Genomic DNA, 25,660 nt, shown 5'->3' with positions numbered 1-25,660 from the left:
ATTAGGCAAGTTATTGTATAACAGTGGTTTGTTCTTTTGGTTATCGAGAAAAAATATAGCTTAAAGGGGCTAATAATTTTGTCACTCAAATGGTACATAAAAAATTCAAAACTGCTTTTATTCTAGCCGAAATAAAACAAATAAGACTTTCTCCAGAAGAAAAAATATTATCAGACATACTGTGAAAATGTCCTTGCTCTGTTAATTATCTTTTGGAAAATATTTTAAAAAGAAGAAAAAAAATCGAAGGGGGCTAATAATTCTGACTTTAACTGTATATATTGCGATCGTGATTTTCGAAAGTATCAAATCGCTTTGTAAACGCTTATTATTACCATTTCATGAGTCTCCCCATTCAGTTGAATAGAGCACTTGGACCGGGAAGCTGCTTTCCGTGACGTCACACTTAACAAGCGGATATTCAAATGTATTATCTCACTACACTGTCACAGATGTGGAAACTTGATCTTTTCTCTAACAGATTTTGATGTTCAAACCTTTGAAAAAAATGACTTTTATTGACATTTTAATAGTTTGAAGTGATATATTGTCTGGGTTGGTGTTGTAAAATATGGTACAAAAAACATTGCAATAAGCTGCCAGTACATTTTCTTTTATTTTACAAACTTTGTTATTTTACAGAGTACAGACTGTGCGATTAATTGAAATTATATCTAAATCGAAATTTGAACATGCGTGAATTCTATATCACCTTACAGCACGATTTTCCTGCAATATGCTGTTTGATCAAATTGTAACATAGCTCAGCTAAAAAGAGTGTGAGTTGAAAACAGGAGACTGAAGATGAGTTCAGCACAGGAGGACTTGACTTGGTACCCACAAAAAGTCAACACCAGTGGTGTGCCATTACTTTGTATAGAGAAATGCAGATCACTGAATCACAAAATCAGCTAATTTCTAAGACCTGTCAGTCACATATCACGTCTAAAAGTGTGTGGAAAGCATGAGGTGCATCACTTCCTTCTAATAATATCTGGATGCAGCCTTGATGATGCAAGCTGGGACTGCATCTCAGTGATGCAATGTCGAATATATAATGCACTCAATGAAGCTAGTGACGTCACTGTGAGGGGTGGGGTTAGGTGAATTTAAAAAGCATGGGATGCAGCTCAGATTGCATCCAGACCCCTTTTCTTCCTTAAGCATTCAATATGTATTGAGCTTTTGTCATTGCTCGGCACCCATCAACTGTTTTCTTAGAGGATGACAAACTAACAAAACACTGCTGCAGATTTGTTTGGGGGGAAAATTAAAATGCACTGGATGGTTGGGTGTTCTGTGATCGTCTGAGGTAATTAGTTTACTGAAATGTGTATATTCTATGCAAAGTATTAAGCTGATCGCTCAGTTCTTGCATAAATGGATTATTTAACACGAGTGTCACAAAGAGGTCTATTATCTATGCATGGCAAAAAAAATAAATAAATCTGTGGACACTTGCAAAAGAACACGCAACTATTCAAACGGAACGTCGGAGCCTTACTTGTTTGGCGGTCTGTTTTAGAGACACGTTACAGGTCTTTGATGAAGATCTAATTGTTTTCCTTAGAAAATATGTTACAGATTTACACTGTAAACCATCTGTGCGTGTCAAAATCGTGATAAAAATTTTATTTTTTTTTTGTTTTGCTTTACATTCACTAACGGTCACCATTAAGCAAGGAATAATTGACAACACAATTATTGAAGCCACGGTCACACTAGAGTTTGAGTATGTGAAATTATTTGTTTAGCAATATCTAGTCTCAAACTACTAAAATGTCAATAAAAGTCACTCTGTTAAACTGTTTTCAACATCAAAGTTCGACCGAGCAGAAAAAAGCTACCATAATGCAATTCACAATCATAAATAAACAGAAAACCATGAACCACAAAATATGGAACCTGTTAATGAACAGATGTAGTCTGATTTCTTTTGAATATTGATTTTTACCAGACCTTAGAGATTATTTGCCTTTACAAATGAAAATGCTTCTTATTTTTAGTGCTTTTCTCACATTTCAGCAAGGACAATTTTGCATATCGATTGAAATTTACAGCTTACCACCACCCATTTTTGTTCATGTGAATTATTACTTCATTATTTTGTCATAAGTCATTGTGTCCTACACTCACTCTTTTCCCACAATAGCATCCTTTTGTTTCTTCTCTAACTTTCCAGGCCAAAAAGATGAAATCAGATTTCCTGTGTGGCTCCACCACAATCAGATCCTTTGCTATGCAAAAAATACCATAAAAATACCACCATTAAAAGAGGAGAATTAGCCGCGAGTCTGAAAGGAGAATGAAAGATGCGATTGCCGAACAGTGTTATACACATAATGAGTTGGAAAAGTGACCTTTTCTAGAGGCCAAGAACAAAGAAATAAGGACAGAGAGCAATGACAAGGCAAAGGTACATGAAGAGGAACAAGACAAGAACAGTTTTTTTGTTAACGCTTTTTCATGTCCAGAGTTTTAGATCTAATATGGCAAAGAAATGTCAGACTTTTTGTTAATTTTTTCTTGTCTTTAGAGGAAAAATTGAGCCTGAAGTCAGAATAAGCTTTTCCACAGGCACAGAAACATTTTCACTCTTTCTAAGGACTTGTAAGTTTGCTGCAAATAATATGTGTGCTTGGAGCTTTTGTGTCCCTTTTGTTTGGACCCGTGTGTGTCTGTGCAGAATTAGGGTTTGAAAAGAGCTTCTCTTTAACCTATAGCTGCGGTGGAGACAGTTCAGTGAGAGAGACAAGGAGAGAGAAAGACCACTCTCACTATCAGATGTCTCTGCTTACGTTTCTTGAGCTCAGATACAGGAGCTTTTTGTGTGGTGTCCAGTCTCTCTGGCGCAGAGTGGGCTCTTTGAAAAGACCACTGACTGCTGAGGGAAAGATAAGGCGAAGGCAGAACATGCACACTGCTGAAAAATAAGAATGACACTCATTTCAATAGTTGTTTTTATTACAATTGCTTTTTTGTTTTGTTCTATATTTATTATCTTAAGTTGGATTTAACAGGGTCAGGGTGATTAGGCATAAAACATATCTGAATCTGATTTTAAATAATTAGTTTTTCTGGTTATTTGTATGTTTATACAGTATGGTGTTCACTGTAGACTCTTTATTTTTGCTTTTGCTGTGATGCAGTACTTGTGTTCGGTGAACACTGTACATTTTACTTTAAGAACTGCATCTTTATTTGCAAGAATTTTACTGTTCATTTAAAAAAAAATGTTTTTAAATTTACTCTAAACCAGGGGTGCTCAATCCTGTTTTTGGAGATCTACCTTCCTGTACAGTTTAGCTCCTACCCTGATCAAACCCACCTGAACCAATTAATTAGGACCTGAAATCCACTTGATAATTACAGACAGGTGTGTTTGATAAGGGTTGCAACTGAAATCTGCAGGAAGGTAGATCTCCAGGAACAGGATTGGCCACCCCTGCTCTAAACTGTCACACTTCATTTATTTATACAATGTTGATACATCTAATTTGGACGTATTAAAGGGCAAAAATTCTGCTATTAATTACTCAACCTCATGTCCTTCCAGTCGCCTGAGACCTTCATTCATCTTTGCATTTATACTGTCAAATTTCTATTTTAGTTGAAATCTTAGAGCTCACTCATCCTCCATAGCCCACAGTGGTTCTGACTCATCCAAGGTGCAAAAGAATTACAGTAAATAAAAAAATCTCAGAACAGACATATGTGGTTTAATCAGAATATTATTATGCTACGCAACACTACAATAAACATTTTGTTTTGCATTAGATGTAACATAGAACCTTAATTATCATAGCAGATGAGAGATGAAATATTATAGAAACATTATCAATACAAAAAAAAAACAATAATGGAAGTGTCATGCAGGGAATTCAGGAAAAGTCAATTTACATTTATTCAGTCACTGTATATAGTAAGAAAACCTACCGTTAACTGTGGGTGGATGGGACATATGGTCTACTATTTGTCCCATTCTCACTCTGGATGAAGTGTACTTGTCTTGTGACATCACACAGCTACTTCATATCCAAACAAACTATTTTTTCTTTAACTTACAAATGAATGCTTTGTTAGGAGAAGCATGTTTTAAGGTATGAAACTTGCAGGATGTTTTAATGATCAGAGACCTGTAATATGTTAAAAGTTCAAGCAAAATTTGATTGCTTGTCATAACCCCTTTAAGCTTTACTTTAACACATCGTTGACCTGTTTAGTTGGTATTTGTGGAGGAAGTTACCATTCATGCCTGGATGACTGATATTTTGGAAAACTGCTATGGCAGTCATTAAATACTGAAACAAAGCTTCTGTGTCTTGCCTCTGGTTCAGTCAAGAACACTTACAGTATGTGTAGAATTCTTAGTCATTTTCTTTTGTGTTCACTGTAACACTACTGGACCTATTTCCTTTATGGAAACAGTGCAGCTAAATATAATGATCTCAGGTGTTCCCGTGTAATCTCTTGTGGTCATATTTGGTGTCAAGATTCATAATATTTTGGGCATGAGCAAAAGAGCTCAGTGTTCAGCTGACTTAGGCCCCGTTTACACTAATGCGTTTTAGTTTGAAAACGCATAAGTTTTGCTACGGTTACGTTTCGAAAACGCTGTTACTGAGGCCGCAGTGACCCCCCATTGTCCTGGACAATAGACAACCACCTCCACCCCCATGTAAGGCTTAGATATTTCCTCTTGTACATTATTTTAAGCCAGTTTATTAATAGAGGCCCTGTTTCTTGGTATTAACAATTTCAGTAGTCTAAAACTCTATGCATAAAGCTGCTCTGAGTAAAATATTAAGCAATGAGTGTAACAACATTTCAAGAATCGTGTCATTTTGTGCTTATACCTGAAATAGATTCAGAACATGTAAGTGTTATAACTAGAGTTAAGCTCCTAAATGGTTTAAAATGATTTTAAAATGCTGCCCGGAGACGTCGGAGTAGCGTGATGATACCAACATACTTCACACTACACTTTCTCCAAAATTTGGAAATAAAATTTGGATGTATATATGCTTTTTGATTGAACAACATACTGAAGTCTGGATCAGAAAATGATATCAATATTATATTTGTGGTAAAACTAGAGTTTCACAAGGAATTAAGCTTGGATTTATATGAGGGGAGAGTGTTGTTTTAATAAACGTAGATTGTGCTCAGTTGATTAATCATTACCTAGATGAAAGGTGAATCAGTCAGTTAAATAAACTTACTCTTACTGCCAGGAATAATCAAAACATCATATGACAATCACTTTTCTAATAAAGGACCATATGCAGTGGAAACTGGCCTTATAAGAATGGAAGCAGTGCTAAACTGTTCTTTGCATCATATAATTAACCACAAAGCCTATTAAGATATGAATTAAACTTACTGTGACTGCTGACTGTTTCTATTACAATTTTATGGAATCCCTATGTGGTTACAGTAGGCCTGGACGATTAATCGAATAGAAACCAGAATTCAAAACCTACACTTAATAATTTATTTTAAACAAATTTCTTTTGCAAAAATTAAACGAACAAATTAGGTTGAACATTACTAAATTTTGTTTGTTTGTTTAAATTTAAACACATAAATAGTTTGCAACCACTTACCTTAAAAAAAAAAAAAATTTGTAAACCCAATGAATCATTTTTTTCAGTGTATAAATGATGTAATTTATTTAAAATCCTGTTTATTGTCGGTAATCCTCCTCAAAATCGTATTACCGTATGTGGACAAACTGGGCGCTTGAGGTTTCGCTTACATTGCAATGAAAGCATGGTTTATATGGTTGGCAATCTGACAAAAACGAGAGAATTCTCTCATATGTCAGGTAAATTATATTCTTTGTTGCTGGTTAATTTGTTATTGGGTGGGTAGAAAGCTTATGTGTCATATTTATATATCACTTCAGAAAATCAGTTGCAGTAAATGCAGACAATGTATTCAGAATCCTGACAGATTATTAGAAGCCACATTTCTTTTTATTTTAAATCAACCTGTAATGTGTTAAGCATCACTCACATACTTTCCCTCAGCATATTCTCTAAGTTAGAGATAAGGATCGCCTCATTGGGTTGAACTGCCAGCAAAAGTTCTATAATAAACAAAAGTTAAAATAGTAAATATTTAGATCCCTGGTGTTGTTTTTTACTTTAGTGTTGCTCACAAGATTATGCTGGTTATATCCCACTTTTGACAATTAAATATTCAAGTATTTTGTTTGCAAAAAAAAAAAAAAACTTGTCTTTTACGTTAAAACTGAAATGTGACCACTTTTTTAATAAGAGGACTGTCTTAATTTTGGTTGTAAGTTTTCATCAATGAACCATAAATAGTGTGTTTCCTTCAAACAAATAAATAAATAAATAAATAAATAAATATATATATATATATATATATATATATATATATATATATATATATATATATATATATATATATATATATATATATATATCTTAAAGAATAGAAACGTGCTCTTTTAGTAGAAAAATACCCTAAATACTTGTATCACAGTGCAAATGGTAACATAATGAACTACGAGAGGAAAAAAGTAAATAAATAATTACATTGATAATAAAATAATCATTCAATAATCGAAATCGAGGTAGTTTGTTCAGTTAATCATGGTTTTGATTTTAGGTCATACATCTGAACAATGATGTTTGCTGTTTGTTTAAACTAATTTAAATTGAGCTCGAACAATGCAATTCTTGAGTTAACAGGACAAACTTAATTCTTAAATGTTTAGTCCATTTAAATTTGTTAAAGCTAATCATTTAACTTAATTTCTTCATGCTGTCCTAACACAAATCAGTTGTGTGGAATCCAGAATTTATTACAGTATTGTCCAGCTTGAGGTTATAGTCAATCGTATAACACAGTGAAATCTTCCAGAACGTCTCTGTCATGCCTGACTGCTGCTTTGAACACATTCAGCCACATGAATGTTTACTCTATAAAAGCAATCTGATCTGATTTCTAAATTCCTCTTGAAGGTGTTGAAAGTTTACAAGTTTTAAACATTTAAGACCCCATTCTCAGGCATATTTAGCTTTGTTCATTTGTAATTCGATTGTCAATGCTGCACCTGAAATTCAGGGAAAAACTGGGACTTGTGTTCAGTATTCTGAGGTTTTATCTTGTCTGTTACAGAAATACAACTTTCAGATGCTGCTGGCCAGAGTTTGATTGAATTGTAAACGTTAAGCAGGGTTATCAGTCAGATATGCGCATGAACTCCTCCTTCTGGCCAAGGTCCCATTTAACCACGTGTGTTTACTTTTGTGTTTGTACAGTCGTGTTTTTCATGTAGGCCAGCGTGAGGGCCTGCGGTCTATCAGCTGGTTTAACCCAAGTGTTGTGATTTGTAGGTCTTTGGCTCATGACCATCTTGTCAGGAAGTGTTGTGTGTTCTCCTGGATTCCTCAGGACAAGCGGGCAGGAACTGGATAACCGATTACATAAAGCACGGGCCACTCCGGACACATTATGATTAGCAGGATATGATGTCACTCAGAAGAAGCTACTTAAATGTATTGTCTGCTTGAATATGTTTGCAAAGGCCTTTATGTCTGAAACGTGTACCTAAAGACTGAGTTAGCATAATGTGGATTTGACATTTTGTTGACTTTTTTTGCACTCGCCAGTGTGGATGTGTGTTTTGGACTTTGTTTATGTTTTTAGAGGGCTGTTTGAGCCCTGAACTAAGATTCGCGCTGGCGTGTACCTGCTGGCCTTTCTTCAGAAAAGGTAGGAGAGGTGCTTAAAGAGAAACTGAAACTAAAACAGCATTGAAAATGTGTCTTGTGCACTTAGTGGCTTTTTTATGCTAATTTAATCTATTTAAAATATATTATATCTGAATTAATTTTTAAAAATGAATAATTCAATGACTCACTTTGATTTTTTTTTATTCTGATTAAATCAGCATTTAATAACAAGTTTCTTGAATGATTCAATGAATGACAAATACTTTTTTGTTGCAACTTTCTGCATTCAGCAACACTTTTGCTGCTTGGCCAAACTACTTATCTAAAATTACTAAATCAACTATTCATTTTTTTAATGTTTTAATGTTTAATGTTTTTATTAGTTTACATTTCTTTAGTAATTACAAAACAACACAACACAACAATAAAAAAAAGGAATAAGCATGATAATACAAAGAAAATAATAGTTATATAAATTAAAATAAAAAAATAGATAAAGAAAAAAAAAGTTATTATTAAAAAACAGTTAAACAGTTTTAATGAAAATATAAAGAGGCAATCAATAGGGGTAGTGAGCATATTAAGCATTACACTGATGCTCAGAATCCGTATTATATTGGTCCAGGTGATCAAAAAATGTCACAAGATGTTTGGCCATATTAGAAATGGTAGTTTCTCTCAAGGTTTTTCTTCTTTTCACTTTAGGCCATTTGTGATTTTTTTTTTTCTTCTCGCCACTGGTTTACATAGTTCAGGACTTGTAGAGCTGCGCGTCGATGGATTACTCTTCAGTGTTTGGACTCTCAGCAGTGAATATTAAAACACATTGAACTGAGCTGAACTTAAACTCTGAAAACTGAACTACACTGTTTTTAATTCACTATACTCTTCTATGTGAAGCTACTTTGACACATACATTGTAAAAGTGCAATACAAATAAAAATGAATTCAATTGAATTGAGATAAGTTAACCATGTCTTAAATTGAGGAATAGAATCTGATTTCCACAGTTTTGGAATGACACTCTTAGCAATAATCATTTAGAAATTATGGTGCTTTGTATGGACACATTATAATCCAGCAGAGAACAACAGTACCCAAATATCTGAATCAACTATTCTTGAGGCTTTTTTTGGACAACTTAATTGTTTAATTGTTAAATTTTCAAATGTTCAATTCGCCTAAATTTGTAAAAACAATCAAGCTAACGCAATCGTTTTATGTTGGGGCAACGTGAAAAATTTGTGTGGAACTCAGCATCTTTTACAGTGAGAATAATGATGATCAGTGTTGGGGTAAGGCATTACAAGTAACTCGAGTTATGTAAATATAATACTTTTCTAAGTAACAAGTAAAGTAACGCATTACTTTAAAAAGTAAGTATAGTATTGGAGTTTCTTTTTTGAAAATGTAACGCAAGTTACTTTTTAGTTTAATTAATCAGCTTTTATTTTTATTATTATCAATATGCAAATAAGTTTTTTAAATTACGAAAATTATAATTTTACATTACTACATCAATGGATAAGTAATCGCATGAGCATTGCTGACACAGAGCGTGTGTGCTGACAAAGAGCGTGTGTGTGTGTGTGTGTGTGCATGTCTGTGTGCGCGTTCATAGAAATGTATTATCCTCCCACTAAAATTAAATTGGATCTAATCTGTGTCCTGAAACAGCGATTTGTTTTTTAAATGAATATTTGTTATAAACAGTTCAAGTGAACCATTGGTAGCCCTGCGTCTCAATGTGCATATCCCCATTTCTGATCTAAATGGTACGTAACATCTAAAATATGCAATAATTTGGGTTGGAAAGTATGCATATTAAGGCGCAGGCACTGTTATGTTATCAGACCCACTTATAAGTTACTTCAAAAACTAGCCATTACTACACTTAGCTGAAAATAATACAAGGTTCTAGCACCGTAGCTTCTTTTTGTCATATTTCGTGTACATTTTTTGCTGATTTTATTCAACAAAACTAGTATAAGCCTAGACTTTAGTGCAAGTTAGTCCTTCTTTGCCGTATGGTCAGTGCAGTAAGTGACTGTATTATCATCAATAGCATTACTTGTTTAGCACAAAAGGTTGTAACATACAAAAACATAATCTTACATATGAAATGTTATCCCTTTATGCTTTGTTTTCTTTGTTTGATCGTTACTACACACCTAAACAGCACAAAAATCCAGCATCTTCAGATTGACTTTAGTCTTGACTAGTGTGGTTGAATAACATTTGTTCTGGGAGCACTGTACAAATGTGGCGACGCTATTGATGCATGCTCAGGGTCCGTATGCGATATCTAGTGTGTATATCTATGATCATTTGGAATATTGTTATTTGTTACCTTCAATACACACTGAGAAAAAAAAAACTAATAGTTGTTTTGAAATGGTACTTTTTAGTCAAAATACAGTCTGAAAAAGGTTGCAGCTCGAGCCAACACAGTTACTCAATCAAAATCTACTTTTAGACGTGCCAGACAGTCATTCTGAATCTAACGGAGCCAATATACTAGCAAATATGACCCTTCGTTGTTGCTTTCTGCCAACTCATTCATCGCTCCAGTTATTTGAACAGTAACGAAACCACTAAGCAAGCCCTTGAATGAAATAACTTTTTTGAATAGTTTATCAGGGTTTATGTAAAAAGGTGGGTTGATTTTACTAGTTTATGCACTTTATATGATTCACACACATCAATTAATCAAACTTTTATATATAACCTTTTTACTGCTGCTTTTAACTAAGATTGATTATTTTTGTTAATTTTATCATCCAATTGTATTGAATCCTTCATATTTATTATTATTTTTTTTTTTTACAGTTTTTATTGTTCTGCTTTGTTTGCCTTGTATGCCTGTTAGCGCTTTGGGTCAGAGAAAAGTGCACTATAAATAAAATGTATTATTATTGTTATTACTAATAACTTTATTATTATATTTAATGTATATAGCTCCTTACTACAATCAAAGGGCTGGAAAAAGTGCTTTACGACAACCAAACAAAATGACACTATTAAACCACTGTTTTTTAATGCCCCAAGAGTGTTTACATTATATCAAATAACATTACATTATCAATAAGCAGGGCTCAACAATAAGGACTGCCCGATGGCCTGAGGCCAGCGTGATGAATGTTAGGGACAGTAGAGAGAATTGTTACTGGCTCGATCAGGCCAGTGCTGCCATGTCACAAAATTTGAATTTGCCTTTGAGTATTTGTCAATTGCGTGCATATATAAAGTTTTAGAATTGAGAAACAATTTGTGCTTTTAAGTCTTTGAATGTTTTGCCTTTTCTATGAAGTCATAAACCCCATATTGCTTTTTGGTTCCTTTTATCTGATTGGATGTTGTGAGCACATTATTTCTTTACATAACCTGGTAAAAAACCAGTACAGTGAAGAGATAGCAACATCAGATTATGAGGCTAAAAGAAAACGTCTGTTTCTAACGTTGTGGAATCAGATATTTACATGGGCACAACACAATGAAAAAGATGAAGTGATGTTTTGCATAGTTTTCTGTCACTTTTAGGTCAGCCACCTTTTGTTTTGCAACAAAATACCTGCACATACAACTTTATTTTACTGCTAAATATTTAAAAAATATATATAAATATTTAAATTCTAGATTTACAGGCATTATTTTTGACACATCATTTAAAATATGTGGCTAAGAATTAGCTATTTTTAATTGAATTCTTTAAAGTGGGGCCAGTGGAAATTTTGGCAGGGCAAGTAAAAATCTGAACCAGTGGTCCAATCAGGCCAGTAGAAAATATCCTTAGCGTTGAACCCTGTTTGTTTTTGGAAGAACTATTCCTTAAAGACAGAAGATGTTAAATTTATATATGCCATCAGCTCCTTCTGGGTCAGCGGCTACATTATTGCTTCTAGTTTTGTGTGATTGACAATGACATTACTGCTTATTTCAGTATTCTCTGCGGAGCACTTGATTCTGATTGGTCTGATATCGAAGGATGTCTAGGCCAAATGACCACTCATCTCAGTTTATTGCACAATAAACAACATGCATGCTTAGCCATTCATCATCTAACCATCCTAAGAGAGACTTTGCAAGACAAATTGTGGGAAAGTTTTGGTCTGATTTAGTTGACGTGAAACCGTCAGTCATTGTTGTGTTGACCTCGCAGCTCTGGAATGCTATAATTTTCTGTCATGGATTGTTGTAGTTGAAACTCTGCTGGCAGAATATCTGACATTATTATAGTATTCATGGCCACTTGTCTGGCATGCTTACAGGAGACATCTGTCTATCTGTGTGTCGGTGTCTAGACCTTTTCCTTTATTTCCTCCCAGGAGGCAAACCTCCTGTTTGTGTTTGCAGCATCCTGTGCTAGATTTTGCTTTGATAGTTGAATATCGAGCCGATCAGGCTGTCATGTTTATCAGTGTTTATACAATGGCTTGAGATTGCCAGTGGTTGTGTTTAGATGACACCTCTATAATGGCTTAAATGAAAGCTTTCATTGGCTTTGTCAGTGTGTTTTGATTCATTTCTGTTTTCAAATTGTGCTCCTATAAAATTGTTAAGCAATCCAAAATTAATGAAAGATTGCTGTCAATTAATTCAGTTAGGTCATACAAGATGAAGATGACAATAACTACGTTTACATGGACAACAGTAATCGATTTATTTGCCTTAATCTGAATAAGACTATAATATGATTAAGGAGTTGCTTTTTGAATGTTTCTCTCATGATCCCAATTTACATGTTTTAGCACATACTGTAGATCAATTAACGCCATTGTGTCATCACGCTATCCGTTTCCTCCGGAGTTTCATGTAATTTTGGGTGTTTCATTTGAAATTTTTTTACTTTACCTGCTTTTTGACACTCTCACTTTTATTCAGAAACATTTCATGCATGCCCCCCATGACAAAAGAGATATTGGATGTGAGTATGAACTGCTGGAAGAGTGTTATTTTTATGGAATTCGATACCCAACACCCTGAATGAAAAAAAAAAAAGTATGAGTGTTTGTGGTCCTTGACTGACTTGATTGGTGCAGGGAATAGTGTTAAACAGTCATGTGTTTATAGATTATCCTGCTACAAAATGCGACATAAATCCTACACAATAGTATAAGTTTGATTGTGGTGTTTACATGTGTGTACTGCACTTCAATAGTGTAACTAAAATTGGCATGCTCCACATGTCTTAAGTGGATTTCTGTTTAGTTTGATTATGACATTAGTCGGATTAAGGTCATCAAAAATTGCTGTTTACATGGTAGTCTCTTAATCAGAGTATTGGGGTAATCGTATTAAAATCGGATTATTGGTGTCCATTTAGACATACTCAATTAGGGATAAACTGATATAGAAATGTTGTAATAAAGTTTTGCTTTAAAAATCAGCATTTATTGACTGATGCCAATATTGGCGCCATTATGACTTGCATCAAGTAAAAAAAATCTTTGTGGGAACATTTTTAGCTGGAATTCAGATAATTGATTATTCATAAAAAGCGAGTTGATGGTAATCGTCTATGTGAAAACAAATGTAATGCCATTAATTGATAATAATTTCATAAGATCCTAAAGGTGTTTTCAAAGTTTGATCTGTGATCTTTCTTTAAAGTATCTCTTTCTATATATAAGTATATAATTTTTATGCGTTTATGATATTGTTTTTCATACAGCTGAGCGGTTGATTGATTTTCTTGCTCATTTTGGCAGTAAAATTCTTCTCAGCTGTAAATCTCCAGCAGTTTCTTTTAGATGGAGCAGCATTTACACAGAGAGCCAAAGTAAATTGTTACGCTTAAGTTGTTACTCTACGCAAAACATTGTGGACGATTTATTCATGTGATCCTGAGATTGAAAAGAATAATTCTGCAATTTGACAGCTGTTTGTGTTTCTTCTCAGTGATCTATGTCTCTGTCCCTGTTGCTGCTTATCTGAAAGCGTGTGAAAATACCACACTTAAAATTTTCTTCTGTCGATTGTTTGAAATAAATCATTGTGTGAGATGATTCCATAGTTAATTTTATTAGTCACATTAAATCCATAAAAGCAGTAAAATCCTCTGCTCTGTTTGATTTTCCCTTGTCTTTTTTGTGGCATGTACAGTTTTCCTCTGCCTTTCGGAGGAGATTTACTACTGATGACAGAGTTGTGTTTACCTGACATGATGTGCATGAGAATCATAGCTTTAGAATTGATTTAAGTACAAATAATCGTGCAGCTCTATTGCTTTAAAACAAATCTAACTCATGAAAAAAAATCCTGTTAGGATAACTTAAATCCAAAAAAAGTGGCCTCAAAATAAGGACAACGGGCTAATATACTCTGCTAGTGTTTTTCAGCCAGTGATAAACTTTCTGTTAAATGTTTCTGTGACTTAAGGTTCCTTTTACAGCATCGACATCGTAATGTAGTTAAAACACAATCAGTTAAATAAATTTGTGCATCCATTTAGTTGTTCAAGCGTAAAACGAGGTGATAGACTGTGTAAACAGAAGCGTTGTCAGTGGCAGCAGGCTACCACAGAAATTCATTGAAGATACTCTAAATATTGTAAAGACATAGCGAGGAAAAATTTAATTTAATGCAATGCTTTTCGTCCAGTCTGAGACTCACTTTATATCGTAAATTTATCAGGCAGGGAAGATCACTTATTTTTAAAGAAAACTAATTGTAAATGTGGCAATTTTGTAATGGAAAGACCGCTCACCAGAAGTCGTTGGGCTGGCTGTCTGAAAATTAAAAGTCTGTGCCGCATATACCACATTGTGGCTTTTTTTATTGAAGCACTGCCCTTTAAGTTTTACTGACAGTTTTATTTTTTCTACAGAATATGACGGACAGTTAGCACCCACCAAAGCCATGGCAGCGGCTTACCTGGACCCCAACCCGACCCATGCTCTGAACCAGGGGGTCAAGCCTCGCTTCAGTGCAGGGATGGAGCGGACGGCTGCGGCTCTGGAGCGCGTGCTCAAAATCTTCCACTACTTCGAGAGCAGTAGTGAACCCTGCAGCTGGGCCAGCAACATCCGACACGGGGACTCGACTGATGTCAGGGTGAGTCTGCAGATCAGCTGCCACTGCGCATTATTCAGGATAGAAGATGCAGCACTTTTAGTAGTGGCTATATTGGAATATATTGGCTTTGGCATACAGAGAGGAACACAATGTCATTGTCCTTAGACTTTTTGGCAAACATTTGAGACCGATCATGTCATTTTATTAAAGGTGCCATATAACGAATATCTGGATGTACGTAGGCATAGCTGAATAATATGATTTCATCAAATGATATACTGTTGGGTCTCAAACATCATTTCCTTTTTCTCATGTAAATACTGTGAGTGTAAAATTATGGCCAAAAACAGGCCAATCAGAACAAAACACAGTGTCTGATCTACTATACATGGGATCATTAATATTAGTGATGTAATGGATCACAAATCTCACAGTTCGGATCACATTATGCTTTTTTAGTCATGGATCAGACCATTTTTTTGGAACAGCCAAAAAGGAAGTAGGCAAATGTAATTTGCTTTCCCTTTATTACAAAAACCGTACTGCACAAAACTCTTGGTTTCAACCTACAGAAAATAGAATCTGTAATTTTATTAAAAATAAAATGAAATAATAAGCTGAATAAAAATAAATTGTAAAATATTGAGTACTGTGAAAATTTCACTGTTAGTACTACTGTAGTAACATTATAATTATAATTACATTATAATTTGTACTACCCATATTTATTTTTTGTCTAATTTTCAACAAATGATTGAGTTATTCACTCATAAAACTTCATGTTTCATTGCTTGATGTGTCAGTTTTGAAGAATTATTCAGTGGCATATTTTTGATGGCTGGTTGTTGCCACCTTTTGGTCAAATAATGTAATTGCTGCCTACAACTGATTTTTGTGTTAACGCAGATTGAATTCAGTTATTCGAAGGATTAATAAACATGCAAATCACCTTCAATTATAATTTATTATGCGTGAGTGTTGAGATCCCGATCTTTTATTGATTAATCGTACAGTTTACATTGAATACAATAATGCAGGCTTGACTAGTAGTGACAGAAAACCCCTTTAACCTAAGAAACGTACAACATCCCGGATAACCTACCTCAACTTTTTTCCTTCATCCTTATATTTTACATGAAATGCTTTCATCCATTCATTCATTCATTTTCTTTTCGACTTAGTCCCTTTATTAATCTGGGGTTGCCACAGCGGAATGAACCGCCAACTTATCCAGCATATGTTTTATGCAGCAGATGCCCTTCCAGCCACAACCCACCTCTGGGAAACATCCATACACACTAAGGGTGTCACCTTAGTGACATCGAAATGTAAAATCGAAATCGATCAAAATTCATGCTCAATTTCGATTATCGAATCAAAAAATGGAATTGTCGATGCTGCCACGCCCTCATAACACGTCATGTCTTAGTTTTTAAATGGCATTTTATAACGACAACGATCCACATCCACACTGGCGTTTTGCATTTCTGAGCAGCCCTCCTTCCTCTCTACCGCTGAAAACGCACATCATGTGACCACACACACACACACACAAAGGCAGGCACACACAGAGATGCACACACATTGTCAATCGCTCGAGACAGCGGGTCCAGGCAGTCAGCAGGTCAGTACACTGCTTCAATCTTTCACTTTCACACTTTTACTTGGTAATTTTAGCGAACACCTCAGAAACTGTTGGCTGGTTCCTGTTGGTTGTGCACCTTTTTTACCGACGCCATTATAAGGACACAGATCACTGCCTATTTACGAGTCCCGCAGAAAAAGTGATTGACAGGTGGCAATTATGTGTGTAACTTACCTTTATTCATTTACTGTATGGTTTGTTTATGATTTTGTTTAACTTTTCTTTTTTAAATCGAAAATCGAATCGAACCGTGACTTTAGAATCGAAAATGTAATCGAATCGAAGATTTGGAGGATCGTGACACCCTTAATACACACTCATCACTACGGACATTTTAGCCTACCCAATTCACCAGTACCACATGTCTTTGGACTGTGGGGGAAATCGGAGCACCCGGAGAAAACTTACGCCTACGCAGGGAGAACATGCAAACTCCACACAAAAATTACAACTGACCCAACCGAGACTTGAACCAGCGACCTTCTTACTGTGAGGCGACAGCACTACCTACTGCGCCACTGCATCGCCCCATGAAATGCTTACATGTAATTTGAATGACACAAGAGGCAATTTCTCTGTAATTGTTACAAATAGGATTAATCTATCAGTGAACAAATTTATTAACCCGCAGGTCATGTGTTCTGTGGTTTGTGAACTGTACAAAACACTGATCACCCGTGATTTGTTACACCCCTAATTAATATGCATGCCCCAAGCAGATTTCGATTGGTTTCCTAGTGAGATTACATCAGTGCTGTTTTTTCCCTTATTTTTATGTTGATCTAAGCTTGTATTATACTTACTATGCATGTAATACTGTTATGTTGAAATTGAGAATTGTCTTTAAGCAAGAGTAAGCAGTTCAGTGAAGCAGGCATTTATGAGACCATCACTCAAACTGCTGAATAAAAATATTCAATTCACTTTTATGCATAGTGTCATATCACTTAGCTCTTTCTGGGTTTTGGTTGGTAATAGACCTATAAAGAATATTTACATTCTATTTAGCTGTCAGAAAGCAGTTTAACATATTCTACCAATGCATTCTATAGCAACTTCAAAAATATCTTTACTGTGGTTATATATCAGATTTTAAAGGATTAAGAGTTGTTGATGTTTTCAATTATGCTATGATAAGCAATAATTATAGATGTCAAACTATTTACAATTCATAAAGGTGTATTGATATTAGCCTTCATATTGATATTAATATGCTAATAAAAATCTGCATTAGTGTGAATGTCAAATTAATACTTTTATCAAGAAATAATGTTTCCTGGTTTCCCTAATTAAAAGCACACATTTACAAGCATAAACGTGCGACATGACTTGCATTCAGAAAGTAATGTAGTCTTACTTATAATGACAAAGTAGCTCTGTCTGCTTTGTGCATTCACTCAAAGCAAGCAATGTGTTCAAATTGTAAAAGTGCAACCCAATTTTTGGGTTAGGCTGCATACATCAGTTACATTAATCCAAGACCGATTTTTCAATGCAATGTGTAGGGAATAACATATTGACAGCTGACTAGCTGACTTCAGGCTAATTGAAAACCATGTAACTGATTGCATGTAGCATTTCTGAGGACTAAAGAGCATATTTCCTCTGTGCTCCAGGCTTTTCAGCATTATTCAGACTACAGCTTGCGATGGCCTGGAAACACTAGTGGTAAAACCCCCTCAGACAATAGCGATGCGTCTCTAAATTATTTAATGAGGTTGGTTTTTGAAGCCAAATAGCCATGCGACTTCAAAGCGCATTGTCCTGCTTTCATCCCTCACACAGCCAGCGTCGTCCCAGTTTTCTGCGGTTTTACACAGGTTTACATCAGACACTTTTTTTTTTTCCTCTTATCAGATCTGGTCTGAACTTCATCCAAACCTGTCCCAGGCTAAACACGCCACTGCCACAAGAGCACACACCAATTTCATTAATGTAATATATTGCTGCTGACATCTCAAATAAAAACTGTCACAGTTCATGCCGGAGATTTTAGCCTGATAAAGCTATTTGATTAATCTCTAAAATTATATTTGTTTTTTAATACTAGGAGTCAATGATATCTGTAAGGAAATAGAAAAGATAACGTCCATAATGTGTAATTCATCAAAACTCATCATGTGACTCACAGTTCATCAGTTCTTCCCTCCTGGCTCATGCATTTTGCAATTTGCATAATAAATTAAATAACAGTTTTTCCGTCTTGTTAGACATCATATATTATGCTTCGGGAGACTCCATTTCCCTCTCTTACATTTATTTGAACTTACTGACCCATTACAGTACACATTTAACACAGAAGGATTCAAATGAAACTCATCTGGCTTCGAATTTACTGTGCTCTTACTTTATAGAGTCATACTGTACATGTTGTCACTCGTATATTTGTGTTTTCAGGGCATTATACAGAAGATTTTAGACATCCATAAGGTGAGGTGCGTGTCCTGCTTCGGTCTGCGCTTGAGTCATCTGAGAACAGGAGAAATTCATTGGCTTCATCCAGACATGGGCGTTTCTCATGTGAGGGAGAGGTACGAGCACAGCCATCCACAGGACGACTGGAGGTGAGTCACTGTTTTACTGTGCCGATTACAGAAGCATAAAAGCATTGTTGAAGCTCAGGAAACATGCCCTTTGACCTGTTTCCCTTTTTAGTTGGTGCTATGTTGAGAGCATGTGATCTGTTGCTGTTTTACTCTGATAATAGTTCAGGGCAGATCTGGTTTTTTTTATTTTATAAACGCTCACCTCTGCAATTGGATAATAAAATAGATAAAGAAAGTAATCTCATTAATTATCACCATTCTCTCACAGTTCTGAAAGTTAGAATTGGGATTTGCGAGATAGAAATGTAACATTATAAAATGCGTAAAATTCAATTTTTGCAATTATTTGCACCCATGGTAAATATGAGCAAAGAAAGCATTTGAAAATGAATGTTTTGGGGTTTTTTTGTTCAATAGAAGTTTTTTGCTAATATATTTTAATTCAATCTTATTTAATTATAAAATGTAAAATATAGACACACCTTTTTTTCTGGCAGACCCTTAGAGCGTCTCCATTTGATTGAAACTACTTTGCTGTGATGGTGAAAATTGCAAATAGTCAATGCATTAGCTCTTTTCCCCACAGCCACTTTCTATTTTGGGAAGCTCAAAAAATGATTTTGCTCCACATCTAAACTGTATTCATTGGTTGGAAGAAAAATAAAGTTTAGCTTAGTCTTTCCGTATATTTATGCTGTATGGCTAGTCAGTTTATGTTTATAGTAAACTAGATGCCCTTTAAATAATGTAAATAAGATTTATAATAATTACAATGTTAATAAGAAAGGTATCATGCTTTATGCATATTAACCAGCCAACTACTTTTATAGCCTTTTATGCTCATGTTTAGCTAGGATTAGGGCTGTGCGATTTAGAGAAAATATCTAACTGCGATTTTAAAAATATATATTTTTATTTATTTATTTATTTTATTTATTTTTTGTTCTTTTGACAGATATAGCGATGTAATTTTGTAGTTAAGCTTCAGGTCAAGAATCTGTAAGTCATAGCAACAATTCTGCGACAGCTCTTAAAATTTACTTTACTACTGTTTGGTGTCTGTGAATGAAACCAAAATATTCCCATGTTACTGATGTCCTGTTTCCTGTTTCATGTTTGTTTTTTAGTTTTTTACTGTGGGTGTTCTGCATAGTTCGGTTGCGCAATTCTGATTGGGCAGCACGAAAGTGTGCTTGCTTACTCAGTTGGCTATTAAGACTATCAAACACGTGAAAAATTAAATAATACATAAATATTTCGTATCGCAGCCTCGTGCGATTTAGCGAATCTTAATGTTTGAAATGTGAATGCTATTTATTTTTAATTTATCGCAGAGGTCTAGCTAGGGTCGATATTAAAGTAATGAAAGAACTAATTAATTAGTTAATTTTTTGTTTGTAGTAGTATTGTCACAATACTGAATTTCAGTACCAGTTGGTACCGAATTTTAAAAACGTCCATTTCCTGCCAACATTTAAGCGCCGCTGAGCTAGTTCTTAAACACCACTGATTTGACAATGTGTTCACATGCTTAACAGAAATTACTGTGATTGGCCGTGAAGGTCATCGGATCACCGTTGTTATTCGAATGCAAACACAGATTCACGGCCAATCACAGACATTTCTGTTGAGCACATGAACACAATGGCAAATCAGCAGTGTTTAAGAATATGCTTGTATGTGAACGAGGAATGGACGTTTTTAAAATTTAAGTCCAGATTGTTTTACAAATTCAGTATCGTTACAACCCTACTTTTTAGGTTTTCTAGGTAACTTTAAAGTAAAGTAATTAGCAGTCTGATTACTTTTTACATGTTGTAACTAGGAATGTAAACAAATTACAATCTGCTTCAAATAGTAATTAGTATTTTTTTGTTTATTACTTTTTTTTAAGTATCCAGCACTGATCCCAAGTTAATATTTTCTATATCTAATATAGATAGATTGTTTTTAAAATTGAAAAATCAGTTCAAATGTTCAATGTAATCTCAAACGTAAAAGATTTTGGCTGCTCTGGGGGTTTATTTTAGTGTTCCGTACTTGTTCCATATTGTTTGTTTCTGTCTGTATTTCAATCAACAAACCTCTCCTGTGTCTGAAATACGCATCTTGACATCTGTGACCACTGTGATGCCGTGGCACAATATTGTGTTTGACGTTTTCTGTTTTTGGTCTGGTACTCCCTTCTGTCAGCTTTAGGTCTACTGAATGAAATATTGGCCAAAGACCATTCAGAAAGCTGCTAAGTTATGTAAATCTTGTCCTGTGTAATGCATAAAATCCGATTCCTGTTCCAAAGCATCTACATCCAACACACAGCACTATATGTCTTGTTCTATCTGGCCCATGCATGCTTTATGATGATGACACTGCACATCGGTCTGCTCTAAAGGATGATTATGAGTGAATATGATGTTCATCTTCAGATGATAGAAGGATGATATAATAGCTTATGAATAATTCATGTAATGGGGGCGAACAGTTCTGCATCTTAATGGGGCTCACCAAGTGGGCGGAGCTTTAGAATGAACGTGGCTTAGTGAGTTTTATCTTAATGAAGCTAAATAAAGCAGTCCTTGCTTAATTGCTCTATTGTTTATATTCCGCTCATGGAGCCCGAGGCTTGTTTCACTCATCCTTTTTTGACTCAACCGTTCATTATGAATGAATAGGCTTTTTATGCATTTACGGGGAAGTACGTGGTTCAAAGGATGAGCTTGATTCTGTGTGCCCTCCGGCATGTCTTCATAATGGAAAACAGAGCTCTGATAACACATGCAACATTTGCTTTAAAGCAAGACATTTTACCCTCTGCAAAGGCAGATCAGCAGGTTAAATTCCTCCTCTTCAGTTTCTGCAGAACTGCATATGATTTGACTGCAGGCTGACTTTTGCTTTTCATTGTCTGTGATCGTATTTCCCAAATGGAATAATGTTATTATTCAGCACAGCCTAAAGTCTGCTTTAATAAAGGGATTTAAAACTGAAATCCAAACTCTGTCTAGTTTTGTAATGGTTTTAATTTTGTATTGTTGGGTGTCTGTGCTAGAAGAATGTTTGTGCATCTGTTTTACACAATCAGATGTAGCTGATAAGAATGCTCCTAGTGGTCGACCAGAGATCGGTATTGTCCAATAATCACGGTTAATGACTTGATTGGTACTCACTAATCTGGCCGATCTCCTGAACAGATCGCAAGTGTTATGAGTTGACAAGCAGAGGACGACACAAGTGCGCACCCGGGTTATATATCCAGGTTACAAGCTACAACACTTGGGGTAAATGATGTGTGTTGGGCGTGAGCGATCACTACGCTCCCAACACAGCAGCTAAAATACATACAGATGTGGTGTGACCACATTATACTTACTTTTGGTGACTCATGCGAGTGATGGTGTCTTTGTTGGAAGTGCAACCTTTGTATATCCAGTGTTTTGAGCTGCTGTGAAGCATGCTATGTGATCGCCCCTATCTAGTGTTCAACTGAATGATCTCTCCTGGAAGCTCCGCAAGTCTCCCACATATTCATAGCAGCTCCGAGACACTGGCAATTTAGTTAAAAAAGCCCAGAAATCATGATGACAAGAGCGAATGGGCAAAAAACAGATCGCAAGAGGCAAGGGATTTTCTAAGCATTACATTTGTTAGGTTAAATGAATCGAGCAGTAATTACTGCAAATCTCTTTTATTTTCTTATTTCTCAATGGTTTAAGAGACGCATTTAAAGAATTATATGCAGCATCCTTAGTTTATTCTCTAAAACCCTGTTCACGCTGTGAGATTTCAGCTACGATTTTGTCATCTGAAAGATTCCTAAAATCCTATGCTAAAATCTGTGGTCTTTGATTGTTGGTTTGACGTGTTCACTGATAGCCGCCTAATCCCCGTTGCGATCAGATTTTTCCTTCGATGAAGTTCTGGCAGCTGCAATGAGCGTCGATCCAAGAACCAATAGGAGCTCTGAATTTGATGACTCAATCCATGCGACAATGGGCCAAATGCACAGCTAGTGTTTTTCAGCCAATAATGAACTTTCAGTGACAGCTTTATGTGACTATTTTCACTTTCATAAGATTACCTTTACAGCATTGATGTTGTTATGGAATCACAATACATTGAGTTAAATAATTATAAGCATCTATTTTCACGTAAAAATTGACAAAAGACGGAGGCGCCGTCATTAGCAGCAGGCTAAAGCAAAAGTTCCATTGAGAATACTTAATTTTTATGTTTTAAAGACATAGCGCAGAAAACTCTAATTTAATGCAGTGCTTTATATCGTGCCTCAGCCAGGCAGTGTAGATTGCTGTTTTTTAAAGAAATCAGATCTTAAATGCAGCAATTTTTTTTTTTTTTTTTTTTTTTGTGTGTATAGGATCACAATTAACAGGAAGCCTTGGGGCTGGCTGACTGAATTTAAAAGTCTGTGTGCATATACACCATTCAAATGACTGCGAGGAAACAGTTTATGGTTTTATTGAGACGCGCCATGTGCAAAATTGCCACTATGGATTGTTTAGATTTGCTGTTAGGAATCATTTATATATATATATATATATATATATATATATATATATATATATATATATATATATATATATATATATAAATAATATATATATATATATATATATATATATATATATATATATATATATATATGTGTGTGTGTGTGTATGTATATATAAATAAATTAATAAATGCTTTAGCATTCAAGTTTGCTTTGAACTTGAAAGAGAGAAGCAGATTTGATTGTCTGTGTGTGCACATGGCTCCTGTATAGCATAAAAGTAACAGAAATAGTGTATTTCTTTTTTTATTTTAAGTCTTATTTCAATTTAACCTTATTGAAATGAATTAGTGTAAAACAGTGTCATAATAAATAAAATGATTGTTAAAGTAAATTTTTTTGTTTTTCACAAATACTGTACAGTAGTTAACCGGGTAAATGGTGTGTTTCAATCCGACTACCACCACAAGTATGTTTTAAACTTGTGGGAAGCACTGAGTATATCAACTTTTGAAATTTAAGTAAAAAAAACAAAAATATTTTGATTATTTAATTTTCAGCAAAAATCAGAATAGTCATTTTCGTGAAGTGCAAAAGAGGAAAAGTATAAACAAAGATTGGATTGACTTCTTTTTTCTTTCTGGACCCAAATTTAAAAACTTCAACAATTAAGTTATAAAAGCCATTTTAGGCTCATGCTGCTTACAAGAACTCAATAATCAAGTCAGATGTCTATTTTGAAACAAAGTGACAGCCTAAGCTTAAGCATAATGCAGTCTTTTTCTCCACAACGCATTACAAAGCTACTTAAAACTCTGTTTGTCTTCATGTTTTGTGCATCATTGTCTGAGGCAGATGGCAGCAGGTTTTATGTACATCATCCCCAGCCAATTTAGACAACAGTGTTTTGAATGTTAGACAGGTGCCACAGTTTTCTGCCTCGTGCTCAGGTAGAGAGATGTGTGAAACTAATTTGTCGTAATTGAGAACAGACAGTGAGCCAGCTGTGAGAGAACGGGCTGTGATTTTTACCTCGCAGACAGACAGATGCTGGGAGCAGCCACTGATAACACTCTAATTGTGTTGTCTGGCAGACTTTAGAAGATCGAGTCTCACCGGCATCTCTAATCAGTCACATATGAAAGGGAAGATCGGTATGGAACAGCTCTATAATATGAACCACCACTGCTGTTAACGGGCGACAAATGTCTTTTTTATGTCAAATAAATCTCTGATGTTCCCAGAATGTGTCTGTGAAGTTTCAGCTCAAAATTTCCCAGAAATCATTTATTATAGCTTGTCAATTTTGACCCTATTTGGGTCTGAACAAAAATACACAGTTTTTATCTGTCTCTTTAAATGCAAATAAGTTGCTGCTTTCCAGAAGTGGGCAGTATTCTCACACTCCAGAAACAACAAAACAAGCTAATCTCGTGCAGCCAGGATGTCAAAAATGATCATTAGGAGATTAAAGCCTTATATTTACACCTTTATCCTTCACCTTTGTTGAATTTTAGACTATTTTAGAGCACTTGTGGTAAAAATTTTCTCCAGAAATTGTGATGAGCTGACCCTCATTAGTAAAGCAGTCCAGCCCCTTTTTTCTGACTTTTAAAGAAGTCTGTTATCTCTGTCTGTTAGTAGTCTGTTGAGAACGGGAGAGCAGAACTTCGAACATTCGCTTGCAAAACGTAAACAAAGCAGCGTTTAGTACAATTATCACAGTAATTGTTACCTGCCATAGAGGGATTCGCTTCGCAAAAATGTCTGATAATCCAATAATCAATATCGTTAGCAAATATTTGAGAAATGTAGCAAAATTACAGCCAGCCTCTTTGTGTTCCATCTGGACTTTAATCGTTTACTTGCTACAACACTTCACTATGTCACACTGGTGCTCTGAATCGTTAATAACCAATCAGAGCCCTCTCTTCAGTCGACGGCAATTCGACATGCGATTATGATAATTCAGACCAATGAGCTCCGACGTTAACCTGATGAGAGGAGACGTGTGAAAGCAACTAGCCACATCGATGCTAACCGACTAAGTGACCCAATGGCTGAGCATTGGCTTGGCGTGCTCCAGCCAAAAAGAGTTAGTAATATACAGGGTCTCTGCGAGCCCTTAAAAAGTTTTAAAAATTGATAAATCAATTATGTGAAAATTAAGCCTCTTAAAAGGTATTCAAAAGTTTTAATCCCATTTTCCAAGGTCTTAAATTTTGTTCAAGCGTTG

At 35.1% G+C, this 25,660-nt stretch overlaps 1 protein-coding gene across 39 annotated transcripts in view; it reads left to right on the top strand.

Moving 5' to 3' along the window:
* Positions 1-25,660, top strand: part of ptk2ab (protein tyrosine kinase 2ab) — a 135,581-nt gene that overhangs the window by 29,176 nt on the left and 80,745 nt on the right. For 34 of the 39 annotated variants that reach the window (XR_015510205.1, XM_087285052.1, XM_087285050.1 and 31 more), the window contains 2 exon segments: positions 14,536-14,762; positions 18,766-18,932. Coding sequence is in view for 38 of the 39 variants with exons in the window: in XM_087285042.1 (XP_087141168.1) it covers positions 14,536-14,762; positions 18,766-18,932 (394 nt within the window). In the remaining variant the exon portion in view is untranslated. 39 annotated transcript variants of the gene reach the window in all.

The sequence above is a fragment of the Danio rerio genome, chromosome 16 (genome assembly GCF_052040795.2).
Source record: "Danio rerio strain M-AB ecotype USA chromosome 16, GRCz13ab, whole genome shotgun sequence".
In the NCBI taxonomy this organism is placed as follows: Eukaryota; Metazoa; Chordata; class Actinopteri; order Cypriniformes; family Danionidae; genus Danio; species Danio rerio.
This window is presented reverse-complemented; position numbering and strand designations above follow the sequence as displayed.